Here is a 22669-nt window from a genome sequence, read left to right as displayed (position 1 = left end):
TGTGACTTGCTCAATTATTTTATTAAATTGGAATTTATGCAACCCGGCCCGAGTGGTTGTCAATTTGTCGCGTTTACCTATAACATGTCCTTGTTGGGGAAGACAAAAGACACTCTAAAAACGGCGGCATCTGTCGCAGAAGGGAAACGCGGGTGTCAGCGTGTTATAGTGGTGGTGCTACATTGGCGCCGAGGCCTTGGCGGCGGCCTCGGGGGCTGTCGGCTACAGCGCAGCCCTCCCGCCCTTCCCCGGGGCGCAGCGCGCACGAAGGTGGGTGTATAGAAACGGGTGCAGGCGTTTTTTGATTTCCCCGTTTAATTAATGCCCGGGGGGTTGGGATGGGGGGGGGGGGGGCTACCGGCCATGGTTGCTAGGCGGAAGTGTCTGCGGTTGCTAGGGAGCCCGGCGGCCCGGAAGGGGAGCGCGGGCACTTCCGGGTCAGCCGGCCCGGTGCGAGCCGGCCTGAGAGGTAGGTCCGGCGGGGAGGAGGAGGAGGAAGGAGAGGGGGAGGAAGGGGATGGTGGGGTCCCTTGGGGCTGGGGCAGGCAGTGGCCCCTGGGAGCGGAGGGGACCCCCAGGAGTGGGGAGGGGAGTGGGGCAGCCCCCGGGGGGACCTGCGGCGGGGTCCCGGGGGGTGCGGAGGGAGGCGCTGGGGTCCCCAGGGGGTCTGGGGCTGGGGGGGGCTGGGGGGATCCCTGGGGAGTGGGCAGCAGCGGGGTCCCGGGGGGTGCGGAGGGAGGCGCTGGGGGTCCCCAGGGGGACTGGGGCGGGGAGGGGCTGGGAAGGCAGCTGGGGGATAGGGTGCCCCCAGGGTGGGAGCGATGCTGTGCCTTGCCGCGGGCTCTTGCTGCGTGTGGAGGGGAAGGAGACGCAGACCCCACGTGGGAGCATCCCTGGGGACCGCTGCAGTGTCTGTGACTGGCTGTGACAGGCCATGCTCCCCGCAGCCCCCCTCGCTTACACCGGGCTGCTGCGAGCACATCCAGGCCCTGAGCAGGGGCAGCTCATCTGTTCCAATCCTGTCTGGCCCTGGTTGATCCCCAGCACAGAGAAGTGCTACAAAAAGGGAGGTTTGCTTCTTTCCAAGACCAGAACTGTTGCGCTCTCAGAGCCCTCGTTTGAGCTATTGCTCATGCTTGGCCCCATCAGTTCTTGTCCTGGCCCTGGAGATACCAGTGCAAAGATCTGGGTAGTGAGCCCCTGCCGGACCGCCTGGAGCTGCTCACCGGTCCCTGCGCAGCTTCCTATTTGCAGGAACATTGCCAGTGCAGTCACTGTGAAGCTAGGGCAGACGCTAGCGCTGTGCCATTCTGTTGTCGCTTGCAATGATGGCTTTAAACGAAGGGGCTTGTTGTGTCAGCAGTGGTGAAGATCCCGCTGTGGGAAGGAGGGGAGGGTTCCTGTTTTCTGGAAGAGGTCTGTAATCGCCACCTCTGCCCCAGGCTCCGGAGAGCGCTTGGCCATCTGGGCAGCCCCATGCAGAAGGGGAATAGGTCAGGAGCAGCCTGATGTGGAAACAAATTGGATTTCTTGCTTCAGCTTCCCTTTGACGTTTCACTCCCAGCCCTGCAAACTCCGGAGTGGAAAAGTGGCAGGGCACAGACTGCTCGCCTCTGTGAAGGTTCCCCCAAAGTCTTGTCCTTTGCTCACCTGGACCCAAGGAAATCCCGTCCGTGAGACAGGGCTGGACAGCGTTGCTGCTAGGCTCAGTCTTTTTTCAGAGGCCCTGCGCTTTTTGCTTGGAAAAGCTGTGAGGGAAAATAGGATCCTTTTTGTTTTTTAAAGCTGCTGAACTTGTTTAACAGTTTTCTGGAAGAACATATTTTGCTTCAGGTGCATACAAATACGAGAACACGTAGGTAGTTAACTGTGGTTTGAGAGGGGATCCCCTCTTATCATATGGAAAAACAAATACAGTAGTGTGTACCAAGACCCTTGTGACCTGCTAAATCATCCTCCTAACTGGGGGGGCATATTTTTCTTCCTCAGCAAGAGAACATGAGTTCAGCAGTGAAGAGAAGAGGAAGGCCCAACAGAGGAGGAGGAAGAGGGAGAGGAGGAGGAGGAAAAGGAAGAGGAGGGAAAGGAGGAGGCAGCAGCCATTCAAACAAGTCTCAACTTGGTGGAAATAGGAAATGTTCAACAAAAATTTGGGACGATGGGGATGATTTTTGTCTCTTTGAGGAACCAAGGCTGGAATCCAGGTGCTTCCATTAATTTGGGGATATTTGCTGCAAAGGTGTTTGGGATGTTTTGGAGCTGCTTTTGGGGCATCTTCAAATGTGCAGAAGTGCAAAGGGATGCTTAAATTTTCAAGCTAAAGCTGTTGCAGTATAATGCTACTTTTACATGTCTGTTCTAATTAATGTTAACTTTTTTAGCTATGAAAGGGTTTTGGTTTTTTGCTTCTTTTAAGATTTGAACCTCTCTGTTAATTTTCTTCCTTGACTGAAAAGTAATTTCAGAACATCCTTGACCAGAAGACACTAATAAACACAGGATAATCATTTTTGTGTGTTACAAAGCAGAAGTTGGACCATGTGAAATAAGCAATTTTGAATAAATTTGTTTTCTTGAATGTCCTGTAGCCAGTCAAGCCCAGAAATACTTGTTTGTACTGTAGTCTGACCACACCTTTATCTAGTAAAGCATTTATTAACTCACTATGAACTTGGCATAGGAAAAAATGCGTATATGCATGCACACAGACACGCAAGCATCCTGATCATGCAAAGATGAACCAAACTAAATGTTCTTTAGATGGCAGAAGAGTCTTATTTCGGTTTTCTTGTTTTGAAATACAGGGCTGGGTCCTAAAGTTCAGCTTCACGTATCTGTTCAGTGAACATCATTTCAGCCAAGCAAATGAAAGTCATTGTCTTGTTTTATTTTAATTTTAATTTGTAGATCGAGTGCCCCTGCCAGAAGAGGAGGGCAAACTAGACAGAGAGCTGAAGCCAGAATGCCGCTGCAGACCATACACATGACCTCAGAGAACCAGAGAAGAGTGAAAGAACTTCTTCGAGAGCTTCAAGGGCAGGAGCTGGCACCTGAATCAGAGTTAGTTTAAACAGAGGCACCACCTCCAGCTCTTCTAGATGAGCATGCTGTTAGAAATTAAAGCACTATTCTTTTTTCCCATAACTTAATTTGATCTCAGATCCTCTGGTTTTTGAGTCTGCTTTTGTTTCCTGTACAGTATTAACTCAGGAAAAGGGGTAGTAGAATTCTCCATTTACATGAATAGCACAATTTTTTGTCTAATCATCAATAAAATTCTGTTTTATTTAAATTTTTTTTTTTTTTTTTAAATCAGAGTAGCTGGTTCTGGTGAAGATGATGATGAACCTGATTACCTTGATGATGAGCAGTGCTGGTCAACAGATCAAGAAGTTTCTGGCATAACTCCAAGGTCTTCTGCTGAACCAGTTGAACACAAAATTGTGGAAAATGAGGTGTCTCCATTTGCTGTGCATAAACTGTCCAGGTGATGCTTTTCACAGTGCATGGTTTGTATCCTGAAGAGTAAATCGCTCTAGGTTTGATACTGTGAGCCCTTGGTGCCTGATTCCTGACTCCAGGGAAGTTGTGTGTGCATAACTACTAGGATTTTATCTCTTATGAATTTAATCCTCAACTAGATGAATTTAGAATAATAGTTTTATGAAAAGAAATCATTCTAGCCTGTTTTCAGTGAAGATTTCAATTCTTTCTCCAAGAAAATGAAACAGATATTGTGAAAGCTCAGGAGCATTGCTCAGTGATTTATGTTTCTTGCAGGTAGATATAATTTCAAAAACTTGAAAGCTTTCTTCATCCTTTTTGCTCAGATACGAGCTTTTATTAACTTTTTTTGTTAGAGAGCACTTTTTGTGTAAGAGGACTCAGCTTTTTCGGAAGAGTTGAGTTTATGGGTGCAACTGGGAAATCTAATCCTGTAGCTCTTACATGTTACATTCAGAGGTGTGAGACAGTTGCCATGTAACCTAATTTGTCACCTTCTAAACAACAGACTGGCACTTACAGAAAGCAAAACCTGCTGCCTGCCAGGGTCATTTAAAATAATGTAAACATTGGGGTTCTCGCAATAGGTAGTATCTCATGGTATACATGTGTCCTTACTCTAAGCCTGATCGAACAGATCTATGATTATTTTGCTTCCTATAAGTTTTTGTCTCTCACCTGTTGTCGTGTTTGCTCTGTTTTGTTGCAGGTATGGTTTTGACAAGGAGCATTGTAGGACAGTGCTGAGATCCTGCAACGGTAATATTGGGGCATCACTGGAGTATTTGCTGTTGCAGTGCTTTGCAGAAAGATACAGAGAGAAGATGCAGGTTTCTGCAGCAGCTGCTCAGGCCAGTCGAGAAGAATGTTTAGAACAGAGACAAGAGGAGGCTTTTGTCCTCCGGTCAATCTACGGAGAAAAATTTGTAGAAAGAATTCAAAACCGAGTTTGGACTTTTGGTTTGGAACTGGAGTACCTAACAAACAGGCTCAGCAAATCTAAACAAAAGGGTAGCTCTACTAGAGACACAACAAAGCAGACTTCCCAAGAAATATGTAAATTTTATCTCCAAGGAGGCTGCAGATTTGGTTCAAAATGCAGATTCAGACATGAAATTCCTCCAAATCACCCCCTACGACCAGCCAAGAGCTGTGTAGATGATGCTCATCTCAGACCTAACAGCGATGACTCTCCCATGTATGAACTTGAAATAAGGTTTCCCGAAGAAAACAAGTATCCACTCCAGGCACCTCTTGTGGCATTTTACTCCACCAATGAGAATCTACCTCTTGCTTGTCGTTTACACATTGCTGAATTCCTCTTTGGAAAAGCCTTGGTAGCTGCGGAGTCCGGCGAGCCAGTGGTGTACGCGTTAGTGACTTGCTTAGAAGACGAATCTGAAATAAGCGAATTGCTTAAAAATACTCACCACAAGTACAGCGTTCCTCCTCTGTCCCTGCTGGCAGCGCCATCAGTAAGACTGCGTGCCGAGGGTTCGTCTGGTTCGAATCACGTGGCGGAAGGTGCACCAAATTTCCCTCTAGCACTTCTAGGTGGAGGGCAGTCAAGAGGTTAAAAAAAGCGAAGGCAGAGAGCACAATTCAGGCATCTGTTCCAAATCTATTTCTGTCGGTTATGGTCATGCAGCGAGCCAGATCCTTCAACTGTCTGTGCCTTGGGAAGTCCCTTCCTTAAGGGAGGTTTTCTGTTTGCAAGAACTGAGTTAAAGGAGTGCAGAGTTAATGAGTTTTGGTTTGTGGAGTGAATCAGACCTGTTTCCACGCAATTGCTAAAAATTGAGAGAGGGGGTGTGAGTTCACCTGCCTTTGGAAGGAATTGGGGAAGGTTGTCTGCAAGCTTTGGTACTTCTGCAACTCGCCAATTCTGAAACATCTAGAAACTTTAAAAAGAAAAAAAAATTCCTAGCCTCTGCCCTATATCAATTTTGTAAAGGTGGAGTAAATGTTTCAAGCAGGTCTAGACCGTTGCCCTGTTCCCCATGGTATCATCTCTTTTTCGCATGCGCGTGCAACTGGGTTGATTTCACAGGGGCAGAGTTGGGACCCCCGTCATTGATGGCAGGGTGACAGCAACCACATGGCCTAGACGACCTTCTAGCTCTCACTTCTAAAGCTGTCTTATCTAAGGCAAGCTTTATTAAAGAGAGTTTGCAAGAATAATTGCATCACATTTTAGAGCACCTAAATGGTGACAACCTCATTTTTTTGATTATAGTAAAAGAGCTGATATTTCTTTAAACATCTCCACAGAAAGATAGCCTTGTTCCAGAAACTGAAATTGAATAGAGGTTTCAAATAATCTTCTTTATGTTATAAATTATCTTCTTGTTTTGATAAATACAGCCTCAAAACTTTTGAGGGCTGGCTTGTTGTGTGAGCAAATCCCACTTAAACTGATAGGAAGTAGGCACCAAAGCACCTGGTCCAGTTTCAGCCTTGGTTTAAAAGTACTTTGCAGTAGCCTAAAAATGTTATGATGTAGTTTTAATTCATTTGAGCTGGCACTGCCATCACAGTCTTGTGCTGCATTCAAGTGGTCATGTGCTGGATTGGGCGGGGAAGTTGAGGCAGATGAAAAACATTGAGGATGGGGAAGGTTTCTTCTGTTTGGGTTTTTTTGTTTTGTTTTTGGTTGGGGTTTTTTTTCCAGCCAAACCAGTTACTTAGTCTGGTTCACCATGTGGCCACCCAAACCATGGCGCTGCAGAGCACGGAGCTGGTGCAGGGGTAGTAATGAGTGGGTTGGAGTCGGAGAAGTGGTGGCTTGTTTGACAGGGTCAGGGGAGGTTTCCTGGTGGTGGTGAGCTAAACGCATGTCAAAAACAGTCCTGCCCCTCCCCAGCTCTAATCTAACAAGATTCTCTATTGAAAATGCTCCTGGACCATGTGGCTCTTCGATTTTTCTACACTGCTGAGGTCGGTCCTGTTCCTTGGTGATACGAATAACTGCATTCTCTGTCTTAAGTCTCTACAGTGTCAGAGCCTCAGGAGGAAGAGGAGGCAGCAGAGGAGGAGGAGGTGGAGGAGGAGGAAGATGAGCCTGAACAAGTCATTGTGGAGAATGAGAGTTATGTAAACCTCAAAAAAAAGCTTTCCAAAAAGTATGATATGCAGGCAAAGTCTCTGTATAATGAAAATGTTAAAATCTGCAAGCAATTTCGGCTGAAAAAGGTACGGTATACAGAAAAGAGTATCTGTTTTCACACTTGCTTTAGAAAAAAATATATTTAAATAACAGACTGTCTGTCAAAACAGCTCTGTTCCACTCCAGTGGTGTTCTTACTACCAAGCTGCTTGTCTTCCAGTAGTTCAGCAAACAATGCTTCTAACATCTGCCAACCGCTATACACTTCCTCCCGGTGAAGAATGAAATATGCAGTGCAGGGTCTTGTTTTGGAAGAGTTATAGGCTAGTTTGATTTTTTTTTTTTTTTTAATTAGACTGTTGCAAACAAAATGCATCTTGTTCTAGATGCAGAAACCCCTGGCTCATGGGACAGGTGCCTCCACTGGTTTTGAGCAACCTGCAGGGAATCTTGGTCTCTTGCAAAGCTGAGTTTTATCACTGTTGGAGAGTCAGAAGAGCAAAATTAACTGCAGCTTTTATCTGGGAGCTTTCATCTGAGTGTCACATTAGATATTTTAGTAGGAGATTGCTCAGACTATTTGCTAAGATATATCAGATACCTCTAAGAATAGCAGCAGCTGTAGTTCTGCAGCAAGATGCATTAGGGATGCATTAGGCATTTTAAAGAGATCTTGCAACTCTTGGATGAGTTCAGACTAAAAATAAATGCCAGGTTTTACCAGAATAATTGAATACAGGAACAACTTACTAGGGGAATGTGGCAAATCATTGAAATTCACTTGAAGTTCAGTTGGCTTTCTAGAAAATATCCTTTTGCTCTACTTTATAGATAAGCTTGATGCAAGAAAAAGATTCTGTAGGTTATTTTATGCAGGAAGTTGGATTAAGGCCAAAAGGACTATTTACAACATCTAAAATCGATGAACTTAGGGAGGACTAACCACAGATACCAACTTTTCTTAAATTATTTTTGTGTGTCAGTCTTCTAGGCACTTCCAGTCCATGTTGCAGGAAAGACAGAAGCTCCCTGCATGGCAAGAAAGAGAAACTATTCTTGATTTGCTGAATAGCCACCAAGTTCTTGTTGTGAGCGGCATGACTGGGTAAGAGTGTGATTTGCCACGTAGAATTTATATATCAAGCTGTACACAGAAGAATGTGCAACGTAACCGTGTCCTGAAAAGATTAGGGTCATGGTCTATTTATGACCAGTGACAGCAATCCTGGATGAAGTTTGCGTGCAGTGTGGCACTAATGAAACAAGGAAATTTCAAGTGGGATCAGGTCATCTTAATTTAGGTGGATAGAAGTTTGGGGTTTTTTTGTTTTATTGATCCCTGTTTTTGTCATGCAGATGTGGGAAAACCACTCAGATTCCTCAGTTTATTTTGGATGCTTCATTGCAAGGTTCTCCAAACAGAGTTGCAAACATCATCTGTACTCAGCCTCGCAGGATCTCTGCCATTTCTGTGGCTGAACGTGTAGCCAAAGAAAGAACAGAAAGGGTCGGGGTCACTGTTGGATATCAGATCCGACTAGAAAGTGTAAAGGTGTGTGTGGTTTCTTTGTTGGTTTTCATTTAGTTCTATTAAAATGTGTTTAGTGCTTGTCCAGCACGCAGAATCTCTGTCCTATATCCATCATATAGTGAGATCAGCAAGTCTATATTGCCCCTCTATTTTATCTCATCCCAACTCGCACAGTCCACTTTACAGCATGAGAGCACAGTACTGTGTTGTGCTGTTGTTTCACTCTCTGCTGAAACAGTGGATGACGGGGCTGAGAGTATTAGTAACACTTCTGTCTGCTGGAAGGTTGCACGAGGCCTTTCCATTTGTCTCCAAGTAGAGACTGAACCATAGAGGTTCAGGCAGCCAGAAGGGGGAGGTTGAATTTAAACTGCTGTCCTGGAAGTGAAGTTCTGTCTGCGTTCCCGCTGATTGCTTTTTCCAAGGAATGTGTTTAAAAAAGAGATTCACTGAATCATCCCAGGGACAGAGAGCTGAGTTAATACCCAGCCACTTCCATAGAAAACACTTAGTTCAGATTTTTTGTTCACCCCTTATAGTGGTGCCCCTTGGTAAGGAGCAGATGCTCTGAGTTTTAATCAAGACTAATATGGAAAGAAAAGATCTTCAGCATTGTCTCCAGCCAGAATTGTTTGTTCCCTTTCTGTCAAACCTGGCACTCAGCTGGAACTGAATGTTTTGCAGCAACACATACTCTCTTTGCACAATGTTAAATTGCGCAAAGTCCAACTGAATCCTTTGTGCTTTTGTCTTGTTAACTTTATGTACCAATACATATCACACAGTGATATGATTGTATTAGTAACTGTATTATTAACACTTGCTACATTCAAGTCCTCAGCTACCAGACTGCTGTACTGCACTACTGGCGTGCTGCTGAGAAGGCTGGAAGGAGATCTGACTTTGCAGGGAGTCACACATGTTATTGTGGATGAGGTTCATGAAAGAACAGAAGAAAGGTAAGTAATCCTTTATCCCCTAAGCAAAACGAAGAGACGCAGTCAGCAGCACTGAGGTGACTAAGATGCAGATAACTGAAGTCAGACTTGATGACCCTATGGCAGTAATCTGTATGCAGGATGATGGAAGGTGTCAGCTTTTAGGTTCTTGTTTTTAGACAACAGGGAGTTGTGTTGCAGCAGTTTGCAAAGAAAGCACATCTCTCAAATATTCTGTGCTCGTCTCATTGCGGTTGCATTGAAAAGAGATTTAAGATGGGGCATACGGGCCAAGAAGTAACTTTTTAACCACGCTTATTTGGTCCTGATGACCTTATTGTTCCCCTGTTTCAGCTCTCACCAAATACCCCACTTCTTCACATACCCTTTTGGAAACTGTTTATCCTGACACAGATTTCAATAGAGCACCTGCAAAGGACAAGTGCTCACTTTATTTTCCAGTCTAGATTTTACCAGTTCTACACATTCCTCATCCTATCCTGCTCCAGCTTCCTGCAGTTATACCCCACTTACCTGCTGATGCCAGGCAAACAACCATGTCTGTCACTATCTCTGTAAAATGAGCGATACAAGAAGCTCTTTTCTTGGATGTTTTCCTTGTGGAATACTGAAATGCAGTGAATTTTGAGGCAGCTTTGACTGTGATGTTTTATTCTACAGCTCAAATTATATTTTGGCCTTATAAAAGGGCTTGCATCTCTTGAGGATTCTTCTTCCTCCTGGTCTAAAATCACTTTAAGCCAATCTTCTAGGCATGGCACAAAAACTGTTAATATGTGGGGGAGATGCAGTGAACTAGGAAGAGTGGGTAAGTTTGAATAACTCCTTCCGGTGGGGAAGAAGCAAAAAGGATTCATCTGTTGCTTTGAGTTAATTTGTTATTTACTGCTCTTGTGTTGTCATTAATGTTAGTGTAACTAATTTATAGGGTAGCTGGAGCTTTTTGTTGTTTAAATAAAGTTGCCAAGTAATCTTGACACTCTAGTAAGGGACAGCCAAAAAATAAGCGGATTGGCGCCCATTAATTTACTGCATTGTTAGCTGCCGGCCATTCTGCGAAGCTCATGCTATTGATGTAATAGTATAGCTGTGCTATTGGGAAAAGCACGAAAGTGGACAGGATGGGGAGAAAGAAGAGACTCTGAAAGTTAACACTGAAGAAATTCAAATGTCTTTTGCTTGTTTTCTTCAGTGACTTCTTGCTGCTGGTTTTGAAGGATATAATGTTTCAGAGACCAGACCTGCGCATTATACTAATGAGTGCCACCTTGAATGCAGAGCTTTTTTCTCAGTACTTTCACTCCTGTCCAATTATTAACATACCAGGTGAAAAAAAAGTCATTTTCATTATCTGTCACATTCATTGTTTTAGAGGTTTGGTTTCAGTTTTACTGCTTGTGAAGTTTTTCTCTATTCCTGTGTAGTTACAGTGGTAAATGGGGAATAGATCTCTCTAACCCAAGCTACAAACAAGGGCTGATTTGCAAAGGGGCAAGATGAGGATTTATACAAGAGCTTTGATTCCAAGGACTTAGAAAGAAAGAGTAATGAGCTTCCTTGGAAAGGAGATGTGGAAATGGAGCCTTTTTGATGTTCTCTCTATATCAGCAGAATTTTCTTCCCCAAATGCCAAAATGGCAAGAAATATATGACACAGTTCTCTGAGCTAGTTTCACCACAACCGAAAACTCTCCTCTATCCTTGTGAACAAGGAGCAGTGAGAGGATCTAGTTGAAAGTGTACACATTTAGCCAAATGTGCCTTTTAAATTGCTTTGTCATTACATGGAGCATCATAGAAGCACTTAGTCTGATGGATGTGTTCCCAAAAGCTTATCAGCCCTTCTCTGACAGGGCAAGTGCACATTGCCAAACCATGCTAGGAAAACATCCACTGCTTTTCTAAACAGAAGTTGTGTAGAAGACTGCAGTATATATCTCAGAGTCCCGTGTTCCCTTTTAGCTCACAGAGGTGGGTTAGGATTAAAGTTGTGAAACCAGGGTATGCAATAATACCACCTCTTGTCTTATACCTCTTCCTGCGTGTTGTGTGGCATGTCGATTTATTATTCTCGCGTTCCTCTTTAGGCCGAACGTTTCCTGTGGATCAGTTTTTTCTGGAAGATGTGATTGCAATGACAAGGTATGAAAGTGCCAAACATGTTCAGATGTATTTGGTGTTTGAAGTTGCACTGCTGACTTTGAGACTGCACTAGTTGTGTGTGTGAATTTAAAAGTGAATCCTCTCAAATCCCCACCACCACCTGCAGTCTTAGAGTTCTGTTAAAGTACTGAATCTAAAGCATACTTCTCATGCTGCAGTGGGGTCTAGGGCCCCAGTCCCAAACAAGCCTTTCTGCATTAGATACTGCGTAATTACTCAAGAAGAAGTGACCTTTGCCATGAAGAGTTTGTTGGTGCTTGTGTGTTGGCAAACTTCTCTCCTCGGCACTTGTTTCAGTGATGGTTAGATGTTGAGAAGAAAAAGAAATGTGAAGATAGATTTCAGCATGGAAGGTGAAAAATGCAGGATACAAAACAAATGCTTTTATGTAAGCCCTACCTCCCAGCAGAAAGTGAGACAAAGATCCCTGCTATCAATTATAGTTACTAGAGACTCAGAGCAGCTCAGATATTCTGGATAGTAAACTGATCAGCCACTGTAAACTGCTGTAGACAGTTGCTCTCAGCTGTCCATTGAACTGTTAGGATCAAACTGGCAGTCCGTCTTTCTCACTACAGCTTTTAAAAGACTAACATCCCAGGAAGGCAGGCCATCTCTCCCTCCACCAGCCAGCCACCAGAGTTGGCTCTAAATTTCAGCACCAGTGACCTTCTTTTAGTGAGTGAGAGAGAGAGAGAGAGAGAGTTGCACTGCGGGTGACAAGACTTCCTTGAGCATCAGTCCATTCCAGAACGACCTTACCCCAAACTCAGAGCTGCCACTGGGGGCGAAGAACCTGCTTTGTTGTGGCTTTCCCCCAGTAAAACTGAATTCATTTCGGAAGTACTGCTTTGGCTGTCCTTGGGGTGGAAGGTAGAGCTGCAACATGAAGTGAAATAAGAGCAAAGTCCCAGTCTCTCTACTGTCTGTGGTTTTGCAAACCCCTTGATATAAGTCTGAGAGGAACTTAGTATAAATACTTTTGATAAGCTATCTCCATAGCTCATTATTAGGAGGAGATTGTTAGGCTTCTTTCCACACCACTGAATGCTCTCCTGCCCTTCAGGTATGTTTTAGAGGACAGCAGTCCCTACAGGCGCAAGACAAAGCAAGAAAACAAACTGAATGGAAGACACGCAAGAACTGCATTTGAAGAAGTAGAGGAGGACCTGAGACGTGCTGGCATCCTGAAAGAGACTGACATAGCTATCAAGGATTCAGACCCAGACCAAAAATTAACTCTAAAACAGCTCCTGGCACGATATAAGGGTGAGTTCTCTCTTAAATGTAGTAAACTGGCATATTATACCTGCCAGCCAGCATGGTGTGCTAGCATATAATAGTGTACATTTAATGCGTGGACATCATTCAGAGTTTTGTGGTTGTCAAGCTAAGCAGGTCACTACTTCCTAGATGAGATCAGAAACCTCCTGCCAACTTAAAAAAAAAAAAAAGAAAAGAAAAGAAACCCATCATTCTCTTAAATTGGAACAAACATCCTGTCTGCAAATAGTTTTTAGCATCTGAAGAGGGACAGTTTTCAGTTCTTATCTATTTCCATCCTGTTTCTGATGCCTTGTTGACTTCTGCTTTCTTCTCTGTACCTGTTCTTGCTGGGGCAACTTTATGTAAAGCACAGTGTCCATCTGCCCACATCAGGGAGGTCACTTCAGCATCACAAGCCTTTCATGAGAAATTTAGTCATCCTGTGAACAGCTTAATAAGGCAGGCAGACCTTTCCATTAACTACCCGCTCTGTCAACATCAAAGTCCTCCATGTGCTTAGCCCGGAAGAGTTTCTCCCTGCACACCCTCATGGTAAGCTCCCCAGAGATAACGAGTAAGAGACTTTGCTTAAAAGCCTCCGATGCCGGCTAGAAAGTGAACATCTCAGGTTCTGAAGGTGACTTGTGAAGGTGGTAACGCCATTGCATGATCAGCCCTGTCTTTTCATTATGGTCCTTTCATGGTAGTGCTGAGATAGCCAAAGGAAAATGTATTTCCTAGAAGGGTAAGGAGATCTGTGTGTCTGCTCTTGATATGGCATAAGAAACATTGGAAGGGAGAAGAGAGAGCTTGAGAAGGGCATCCTGGAAGTATCTGTCAATGGCCATATGAAGGCTTTCAGCTCCTCTTACCACTGGTGTGTGTGTGCCATTCTGCTGGGAGGCAAATGCTGGTGTAGGCTCTGTACCGGGTAGGCATGAGCCCTGTTAAGGCATGACAAAGGAAGGGAAGAGCTGGCATGGGGGAAAGAATGGAATGGGGAAAGGGGTGCGTTGAGCTACTTATGGGACTGTTTGGACTAAGGTGTGGTTGCCTGAGCAGCCAGACTGTGGCTCAGTGTATCCAGCACATGCTTTTTACAGGAGATGGATTTACTGTGTGTATGGGTTTTTTTGTCCCCAGGAGTTAACAAGACAGTGTTGAAAACAATGTCTGTCATGGACTTGGACAAAGTTAATCTGGAATTAATCGAAGCCTTGCTGGAGTGGATAGTCGCCGGCAGACATTCATACCCCCCAGGTAACTTCACTGCCTTTGAAAGATAAACAAAAGTAGATTCATGGAGGCTGTGGGCTTGAGCAGACAGCACCAAGCTAAAGTTTTGAATGCTAAGTTTCCATAGTTACTGACTATTACTGAAAAAATAAGGTTCTGTCTGAGTGACAAAGCCTCTGGTTTGCATGGGATGGGGAAGATGAGAGAATTGTCCACTTCTCTGGAAAGTCTTTGGTGAGGGACTGTTACAGCCTGTGTGCTTTTTGTTCAAAAATTGCAAAACAGAACTGCAGTTTTGATGAGGGCCCTCTGCACATTAATAAAATATCATGCTAAATGTTTTCTATCTTTTCTACTCAGTGAATTTTTTTTTATCTGTGTGTCTAGGTGCTGTGTTGATATTTTTGCCTGGTCTAGCAGAAATCAAGATGCTTTATGAGCAGCTCCAGTCTAACGCTCTTTTCAATAACAGGCACAGCAAGAGGTAAGGCAGAAAAGCCCCAAAACTATCAGCCTTTACCCGTAAATTAAGAGTAGCTTTCTGCACATTGCCTACTTTTATTCAGGGACAAATTAAGGTTATTGAATGTGTGAGACAGCTTATGATAGGAAGATCTTGACTCCATTCAGGGTAATTCTTGTTCTCCTACTATCTTTTTGGATTGCTCTTTTTTTTTTTTCCAGCCAGGAAGGTGAAAAGTGTCAAATTTTGTGACCAATTTATCTGTAGTTCTCAAAAATGCTAATGTTCTTCACTCTCTGCTCTGCGTGATCCAGTGGACTGTTGAAAACTTCACCTCAGCCCTTGTTCTGTTTCAGAAGCTCTGTGGAGACATGTTTGGTGGTTGTTGTTGTAGCTTTTGCATTCAGCCTTAAGATCGTTACATGGAGATGTAAATGGATCTCCTTGACTAAACATTGCTTACACGGTGCCCTTGGCAAGGTTGACTGAAGTGATTCTTTCTAATCTAGCATTGTAAGTGGGATCCTCCAGATTCTTCAACAGAGACAGAGTTCTAGCTCATCTTGATTCTGAGACATGTCCCTTCTGTAAACTTCTCCACCTTCCCCTAGAACATGTCTTACACCTAAGAGGGCAGAGAAGTTTCCTATTTTTACATTCCTTTGAATGTCCATATGCAGCATCTAGTGCTTCTTGGGCCAACGTGCGTGCAGACAGACTGTTACCAGGAGGGAAAAGGCTGACGATGCGCACACTGTCTTATTTTCCCTCCAGGTGTGTTGTTTATCCTCTTCATTCTTCACTGTCTAGTGAAGAACAACAGTCTGTGTTCCTCAAGCCTCCTGTAGGAGTTATCAAAATCATCATCTCTACAAACATTGCAGAAACGTCTGTCACCATTGATGATGTGGTCTATGTGATTGATTCTGGGAAAATGAAAGAGAAAAGGTACCGGTATTCCTCGGGGCTTCTTAATCTTGGAAACTTGAGCTGCAAATTTCCATTTTCCAAAGAGCTGGGGAAAATGTGGAGGAGCTTGATCTGCAGAAAGCTACTGTGAAGTGGGGGAAGCCCATCTGGACCAGTTCCCAAATCTCATGGCAGGGGTGGGAGTTGTGTTCATTCAGAAGGTGGCAGCATCTGTCTGCTTGAGCTGCAGTGTGTTCGCTCTGCCCTTGTGGACACAAGCCTTTTCTTGCTCTCCTGTAGATACGACCCAAGCAAAGGAATGGAAAGTCTGGAAGACACATTTGTGTCCAGGGCCAATGCTTTGCAAAGGAAAGGGCGAGCAGGCCGTGTAGCCTCAGGAGTCTGCTTTCATCTTTTCAGTAGCCATCACTATAACCACCAGCTTATAAAACAGCAGTTACCAGAAATACAAAGAGTGCCCCTGGAGCAGCTTTGTCTGAGGTGAGCTGTTGTTCCTGTGTTGCCTTAAAGAGCGGGATGTCCTTTCTCCACTGCAGGGAGTAACCTGCACTGCCGTTACCAAGGCTTTGGCTTTGCTCGGGAGTTTTCTGACATCATGAAACCAACAAACTTGCTCTGGAGTTTTAAGGTTCTGATGATTGATCGCTTTGAGCTTGCTATCAACTTGCTGCTGCGTCCAGAGCCCCTTCTAATGGCACCCTTCTCCAGTTCTCCCTGTCCTCCTTCCTGTTCCTTAGTTCTCAGTTGGCACCAGGAAAAGGGTATGTCTGTCATCACGTGAAGAGGCAGCTGCATTCCTGTTCTCCAGATCCACTGCAGATGTTTGTAAACTCTCCCTTGGTGTTTGTGCGCAGCGTAGTGCAGTAAAGCCACAAACTGGATCAAGCACCGCCATCATGTCAATACTAAATAAAAAGGTCTCCTATCCCTGCCTCACTCTGTGCACCCCTTCATACAAAAAACTCAACACAATTTATTATGGTAAAGGCATCAGTAAAAACCCAGTGTGCTAAATGGGAATCTGTTTTCACTGACTTTGTGAGGTTGGATGAGGTAAAAACTCCCTCCACTTGTTTCACATTGCTTCCTGATTTGAATTATGCCTTACAGGCCCTCTTCTAGGAGCATGTTTCCTGGCTTTTTGATAAAAGCTTGCTGTTTTGACCAGTGTATTGAACTTTTTTTTCTCCCCCTTAAGAATTAAGATTCTGGAGATGTTTTCTGCACAGAGTCTTCACTCTGTCTTATCACGATTAATTGAGCCCCCAAGAACTGAGTCTTTGCGGGCATCAAAGCTGCGACTACAAGACTTGGGAGCATTAACTTCAGATGAAAAGCTCACCCCCTTGGGATATCACTTGGCTTCCCTGCCTGTTGATGTCAGGATTGGCAAGCTAATGTTGTTTGGCACCATCTTCCGCTGCCTGGATCCTGCACTGACTATAGCAGCCAGCCTGGCCTTTAAGTCACCTTTTGTAAGTATTCTGAGCTACAGCTCAGTACTGCGCTTTGAAAGTGGCGTGTTTCCGTTCAGCAGGGAACGCTGTTGTAGTTTGCAGCGTACTACACTTGAGTATCTTGATTCTCCTTTTTAGCCTAGATTGTGTATGTGTTAATGCAGCCCTCGGGGGAAAAAAGTCCAGTTGTAAGCAGATACCCCAAACCATGCCAACAGGGACAACAACATTAGTTATATTATAAGTGAACAGTAGAGATAATGTGGATATTATTTTTAGTTCTAACTTAGTTAAGAAGCACAGCCAGTACATTTTGTCCAAGTTTGGTGTCAAGATTGCAAATCGGTGTTTTTCATCTTTTGTCGACTATTTGACGCTATTCCACATGCAGTTAGGAATAATTATGGGGCTGTGATAATTATGAAGATGACATGTCTGAGCTGTGAATGCACAGTTCAGTTTTGATCTCAGTTTGTGTGTTCGCTTTCACTTTGGCCTTTTAAATCAGCTGCAGTACTTCCTGGGGCTCCTACTTCCATGCAATTTCTATGGCAATGTACAGACTTGTATGAAAAATTAGACTTTCTTGCCAGTGAAGCTTTGATTGCTATAGTTAGTTTATATTGGGGATAGTTGTGAAAGAGATGGAAGTAGATTGTTCTGGTTATTAAATTGCGTTTTTTTCCCCCCATATACTTGATGGGCATTTTCTGCAGCCTTGTAACTTTAAGTGCTGTAAGTCTCTATGTGATGATCTAGAATAGCTTGATTTAAGCCCAGCTTCTTGAATGTCCTGAGTTGCTGTCACTCTCTCAGACCCAAGTGGATTTTAGACTTGCCCTGCTCTTCCCCATTATGTGCTCTCTCATTTGAACTTCATTAACTTGTTAAGTCTTCTTAATGGCATTTTTCACAGATCTTGGACTTCAGCAGCTGTAGAGAGGTCTGCCCTAAAGGAGGTATTTTTTGTGAGCTGGTCACTCACAAATTTGCCTTTGGGTCTCTTGCTGTTAGGAGACAGGGCAATGGGCTTAGGTGCTCTGCTGTTGACTAGGCATTTTTGAATGCCTCCCTACTCTGTTATCCATGGCGAGAATTTGCAGACTGACCTGTGAGCTGCTGACTGAATAGCAGAGGTTGTGCCGTGCAGATCTCGGGATGCGTTGCCTGAGTCGGGAGGAAAAAGAGCCTTAATCTCTTGCTGCCTGTCTAGGTGTCACCATGGGATAAAAGGGAAGAAGCAAACAAAAAGAAGTTGGAGTTTGCAGTAGGAAACAGTGACTATCTGGCTCTTCTTCAGGCCTATAAGGTGAGCTAAAAATCAGGAGCCTCTGTCAGAGGTTTGTGATGTGCTGAAATCCAAGCTGTTACATTTTATGAAAGGGGTTTTTTTTGTTTGCTTGTTTTTTTCCCCTCCTCTTAATTAGGGATGGCGTTTAAGTACCAAAGAGGGCTCTCAGGCAAGCTACAACTATTGCAGGGAGAACTTTTTATCAGGAAGAGTTCTTCAAGTAAGTCTGTTTTGTGGCCTTGCACAAGGACTGGTTGAGATACCGAGGCAGAGTCCTTGTACCTAAAATGAGCAACCTGTTAAGACTCTTTTCCTTCAGCGTGGCACCTTTCGCAGCTCTTTGTCTGTTTGCAGGAAATTGCCAGCCTGAAAAGGCAATTCACAGAACTGCTTTCTGATATTGGGTTTGTGAAGGAAGGCTTAAGAGCCAGGGACATTGAGAAGAAGTGTTGCCAAGGAGATGGCGTGCTGGATGCCACAGGAGAAGAGGTAATTTGCTACGTTTTGGTGCTCTGAACAGACGCCGCAGTTTTTGACTTGGCCTGAGTGCGAGCTGTTTTCTGTAGCCTGGGGAGCTTCCAGCCACAGCCTGGCCTTGTTATCTCACCTTAGCACCTCCTGCCTGTTTTGTTATTCTGCCCTGTACATGGTAATGCAGGTTGAGAGACTGGAGGCTGGGGCTTTTGTGCCCTCGGTTCTGTACAGCAGCATGTGCAGTTTCCACTTTACATACTCACTGTAGCTGTGGATTCATGACCTGTGCTGAATCTTGGCATTAGTGCAGACCTTATTTTGGGAACAGAGCTGCATTACAGAGCAGTGAAATATTTCAGCATTGGCTGAAAATCCTCAGAAAGCGCTACCTGCTGGGTCAGAGATCTCGCAGCGCTACGTGACGAGGTGATACGGGTTTGGCAGTTGCAGAGACTCACTGTGCAGACCGGGGACAGGCTCTGCTTTTTTTTCCCTCGGGGGCAAGCCACTTTGCAGCCAAGCATTAGTGAGCAATTAGGTTAGGCACTAACTGCAGCAAGATAATTGGTGGCCAATTTGCTCCAGCCTGCAAGTGGGGGGTGCACAGCAAGGCAGCTAAAACAGGAAACGGTGTTCAGCAGTTAAATCATTTCAGAAGCAGGGCTTTGCCTTTTGATTTACCCGTAGAATACCTAATATATGCATTAATTTCACAGGCAAATTCGAATGCGGAGAACATCAAGCTGATCTCAGCTATGTTGTGTGCTGCACTCTATCCCAATGTTGTCCAGGTAAAAGAATGCTTTTACGTTTTTTCCCTTCTTTTGCATAGCACATCCACACTGCCGGCTTTGAATCTGGTCTGATTGTGGCAGACTTTTTTCCCAATATGATCCTGAGCCTGGTTTATCTCTGAGTTGACTAAGCTTTCTGCTTATAGTGTTAGGGCTGTGCAGCTGAACTCGTTTGCTTTGTTTGATACTGCTGTTGTTCCTACAGGTTTGCTTTTGGTGCCACACAGATGCCAGGAGCAAATAAAACAAAAACTTAAGTTTAAAAAAAAAAAAAGTGAATTCACCTTTCTAGTACAGTGGATTTATAACTGTATTTATCTTATCATATAGGTGAAAACGCCGGAGGGCAAATACCAGAAGACTAGTACAGGAGCAGTCAAAATGCAACCAAAAGCAGAAGAGCTGAAGTTTGTTACCAAAAATGATGGCTATGTTCACATTCACCCTTCCTCTGTGAATTATCAGGTCAGATTCTTTTTTTCTGTAAAGCACACCTTTTTTTTAATGGGAATCACCTTTGCTTAAGCAGTTGAGATTACAGTGAGGATCCCTACTGATGTTAAAAATAAGTAAATAAAGCAACTCCTTGACTGAACAATCCTGCTGTCAGGATTGTAGATAATGGTGTGTGTGTGTCAGAGGTAAGAGTGTTCTCTCAGGTGCAGAGTTAAACTCCAGCTTATGGAGTAGAATTAGTAGAGGCAGTAGCCTCTCAGTTCATGTTTTCTTACAGCCACATCTGCGATATTACACACAAAAATGTTGCAGTTAAAATACTCCACAGCCTTTCCCTCACACTGACTGAGATTGCATGCATGGGGATAGCCTTCATGTACCCCCTTCATGTAGGGGGTAGCAGATGTCCTGACCCCCACAGGACTTTGATCTCTTCAGCTGAAATATTATTTACTGGTAAATAATTCATGGCTATTCATGGCTTTGTTTCTTCACATAACCTCAATGTAGTTAATTTCCTTTTTAGCTTGATAGCTAATTTTTAGATGATAGGTCTTCTCTTTCTACCATGATACATGGTAACACTTGTCTAATGAAGTCTGTCTCCATATTCATTACTTTTCCAGGATGTCAGTTACTTGCTTAAAAAAAAAAAAGCAGTCTTACATCATTAGCTCTAGGGTTATAAAGGCTTTGATCTGTTCATCACTGTTATTCTAAAAGAGTGTAACAAACCAGCTGCACATGGCAAATCTCTTTAGCATGAAATGGAGAGCTGGGGGCCTGGAGGCAACTTGGTTAAATTAGCCGATTTCTCATGTGCGACGGGGGAAGGAGCAAGGGGTAACTGGCAGAGATGACTTTGCTGGCAGCTCTCACAGGGTGAAGGGAGCCTGCTAGTCAGGCAAGCGCATGTCAGGGATAGAAATGCACCCTTAGAGGAGGTGGCAGGGGGCCTGTGCAGGCAGGCAGGCCCCTATTTGCCTGAGCAAGTAGCTTGGCTTTGTTCCTTAATTGCGTGGCCGTGCAACGAGGAGGTCGGGTACGTGTTCTTTCTACCTAACTGCAGCCCTTTGGGCTCTGCCGTTCCAGACTAGGCACTTTGAGAGTCCCTACCTGGTGTATCACGAGAAGATCAAGACCAGTCGCGTGTTCATTCGAGACTGCAGCATGGTGTCAGTGTACCCGCTGGTCCTCCTTGGAGGCGGGCAGGTTCACATGCAGCTGCAGAAGGGAGAATTTGTCATTTCCCTTGACGATGGATGGATACGATTTGTGGCTGCCTCACATCAGGTAACAAAAAGAAGCGATAATCCTGGGAGCGGTTCAGATCTGTGCTTGTGTTTAGAACGCAGGAGATGAGCCTTACGCCCTTGTCTCTGTCTTACTGTGTGCGTTCGTTAGGTGGCTGAGCTGGTGAAAGAGCTACGCTGTGAACTAGACCAGCTGCTGCAGGATAAAATCAAGAATCCCAGCATGGACTTATGCATGTGCCCCCGTGGATCTCGGATCATTGGCATGATTGTAAAACTTGTGACCACACAGTAATGTGAGAACACCTTTCGATAAAGATGCTGTTTGCTACTGCCCAAGAACAGACCGAGTAACATCAGTGTCTTTGTATAGTCAAAACATGGCGCTGATCTCTGGAAGACCAAGTTGGCAACTGTACTATTCACTTTTTTTTTTTTTTTTTTTTTTTTTTTTTTTTTTAAACCTTTGACTATTTGCAGAGAGCTGACTGGTTGAAAAGAAGGTATCTTACAGTACAAACTGGGAAACGGGAAAGTGGAAACTCTCACAGGAGGAATAGAAACCTCCAAGCCAGAAAACAAAGTGTTGATGAAGTTATATGCTGGCAATATGTTTTCTGGTCACAAAAAATTCCTGCTACCTAGCTGCTGCTTGTAATAGTAACGGCTGGAGGCACCATGTTGCTTGGTAAGCTGCTCCCAAATTGGTCTATACTCACTCCTGCTTTTTGGCCAAGACTTCACTGAGGTAGTCTATGTTGGCTGAGCAGGAATTGACTTGCTTAAGGATCAAAAGCCCTTAAAAAGGTGGGAGCCTTTTTGTTCATGTCAAGGGATTCTGGATTGGATTTACAAAACCTCCTCTAACAAGGAGAGACTATGACAGTTGGGTTCAGTTAGCTGGATCAGCACAGACTGCTTCTAGTTAAACAACTAACTGTAAAACTGCAGGAGAGGGTGGACGCTTCCTCTGAATGAAAGACCTGCTTTTCAGGCCCCCCCCCGAACTGTGCAAAGAGCAAAACAGCTGAGATGATGGACTGCTATAGCCTAATAAAAATGGATCCTCGGGTGGACAGTTATTGTTTTCTGTTAAACTCTTCCAGTGGGAGGTAGTCTTCCTGCCACCCCATACAACTGAAAGGAAGTCAAGGTTTTTAAAAAGTTTTGAGGGGGTTTTTTTTTAGCCAAACTCCTGCTCTGGGGAGCAGACAGACACAGAAGTGTGTGGAGAATGCTGCAGTGATGATGAGATATTACCTCTTCCCTTCTACATTGCATAATTACAGCTGATCTGCTTGGAATAATAGCAATTGCCTTAGCAATTGCAAATAATAGCAAGTGCCTTAAGTGAAATAAATAACTTTGACTACTATCATCTGAAATAAATAATAGTAAAAATCATAGTAAACAGGACGTGTCTATACCAGCAAACCTACCTAGAAATAGCCTTTGAGCTGAGGAGCAAGGAGCAGAGGGAGGTTTCTTTTCATGACTAGTTTGCTTTTTCAAAAACACGCTCAAGTGTTTATAGAAAGCATTTCACAGAGACACCCCCTTGCGTAAGGAAGAAAAAGGGAAGCAAGTACCAAGACTGAAGTACTGGCACACTAGGATGGTCTCTGCAGGTATGCTGAACTACAAAAGCCTAAATGTTTCCAATATCTGTTTAAAATTACAGGAAGAACAGGTTGGCAGTAGCACTTGTATTCCTGTAATTGCGTATCTGCAATAAATGTTTTGTAGTAGATGCTGACTCTTGGTTTTCTGGGGGCTAGCGAAGAGG

General features: G+C 44.2%; 1 protein-coding gene across 1 annotated transcript; it reads left to right on the top strand.

Annotated features, from left to right (window-relative positions):
* The first annotated feature begins 443 nt into the window (after window positions 1-443).
* Window positions 444-22655, top strand: DHX57 (DExH-box helicase 57). The gene is made up of 24 exons (XM_067292847.1): window positions 444-469; window positions 1990-2204; window positions 2908-3060; window positions 3317-3487; window positions 4214-5028; window positions 6491-6696; window positions 7594-7715; window positions 7967-8162; window positions 8976-9100; window positions 10293-10426; window positions 11188-11242; window positions 12330-12532; window positions 13673-13789; window positions 14153-14249; window positions 15003-15176; window positions 15438-15638; window positions 16357-16633; window positions 17829-17924; window positions 18043-18126; window positions 18261-18395; window positions 19097-19171; window positions 19505-19639; window positions 20723-20923; window positions 21035-22655. Exons 2-24 carry the CDS (start codon window positions 1999-2001, stop codon window positions 21176-21178), a joined length of 4122 nt encoding a protein of 1373 aa, XP_067148948.1. The 5' UTR covers window positions 444-469; window positions 1990-1998; the 3' UTR covers window positions 21179-22655.
* Window positions 22656-22669: the final 14 nt, after the last annotated feature.

This window comes from Apteryx mantelli, chromosome 3, assembly GCF_036417845.1.
Source record: "Apteryx mantelli isolate bAptMan1 chromosome 3, bAptMan1.hap1, whole genome shotgun sequence".
In the NCBI taxonomy this organism is placed as follows: Eukaryota; Metazoa; Chordata; class Aves; order Apterygiformes; family Apterygidae; genus Apteryx; species Apteryx mantelli.
This window is presented reverse-complemented; position numbering and strand designations above follow the sequence as displayed.

Bases quoted from the DNA above. Each gene is read 5' to 3' on its own strand.
- DHX57 (XM_067292847.1), top strand. From the start codon at position 1,999: ATGAGTTCAGCAGTGAAGAGAAGAGGAAGGCCCAACAGAGGAGGAGGA. The intron at 13,790-14,152 runs GTAACTTCACTG...CTGTGTGTCTAG, and splicing joins CAGACATTCATACCCCCCAG to GTGCTGTGTTGATATTTTTG. The intron at 15,177-15,437 runs GTACCGGTATTC...GCTCTCCTGTAG, and splicing joins GGGAAAATGAAAGAGAAAAG to ATACGACCCAAGCAAAGGAA.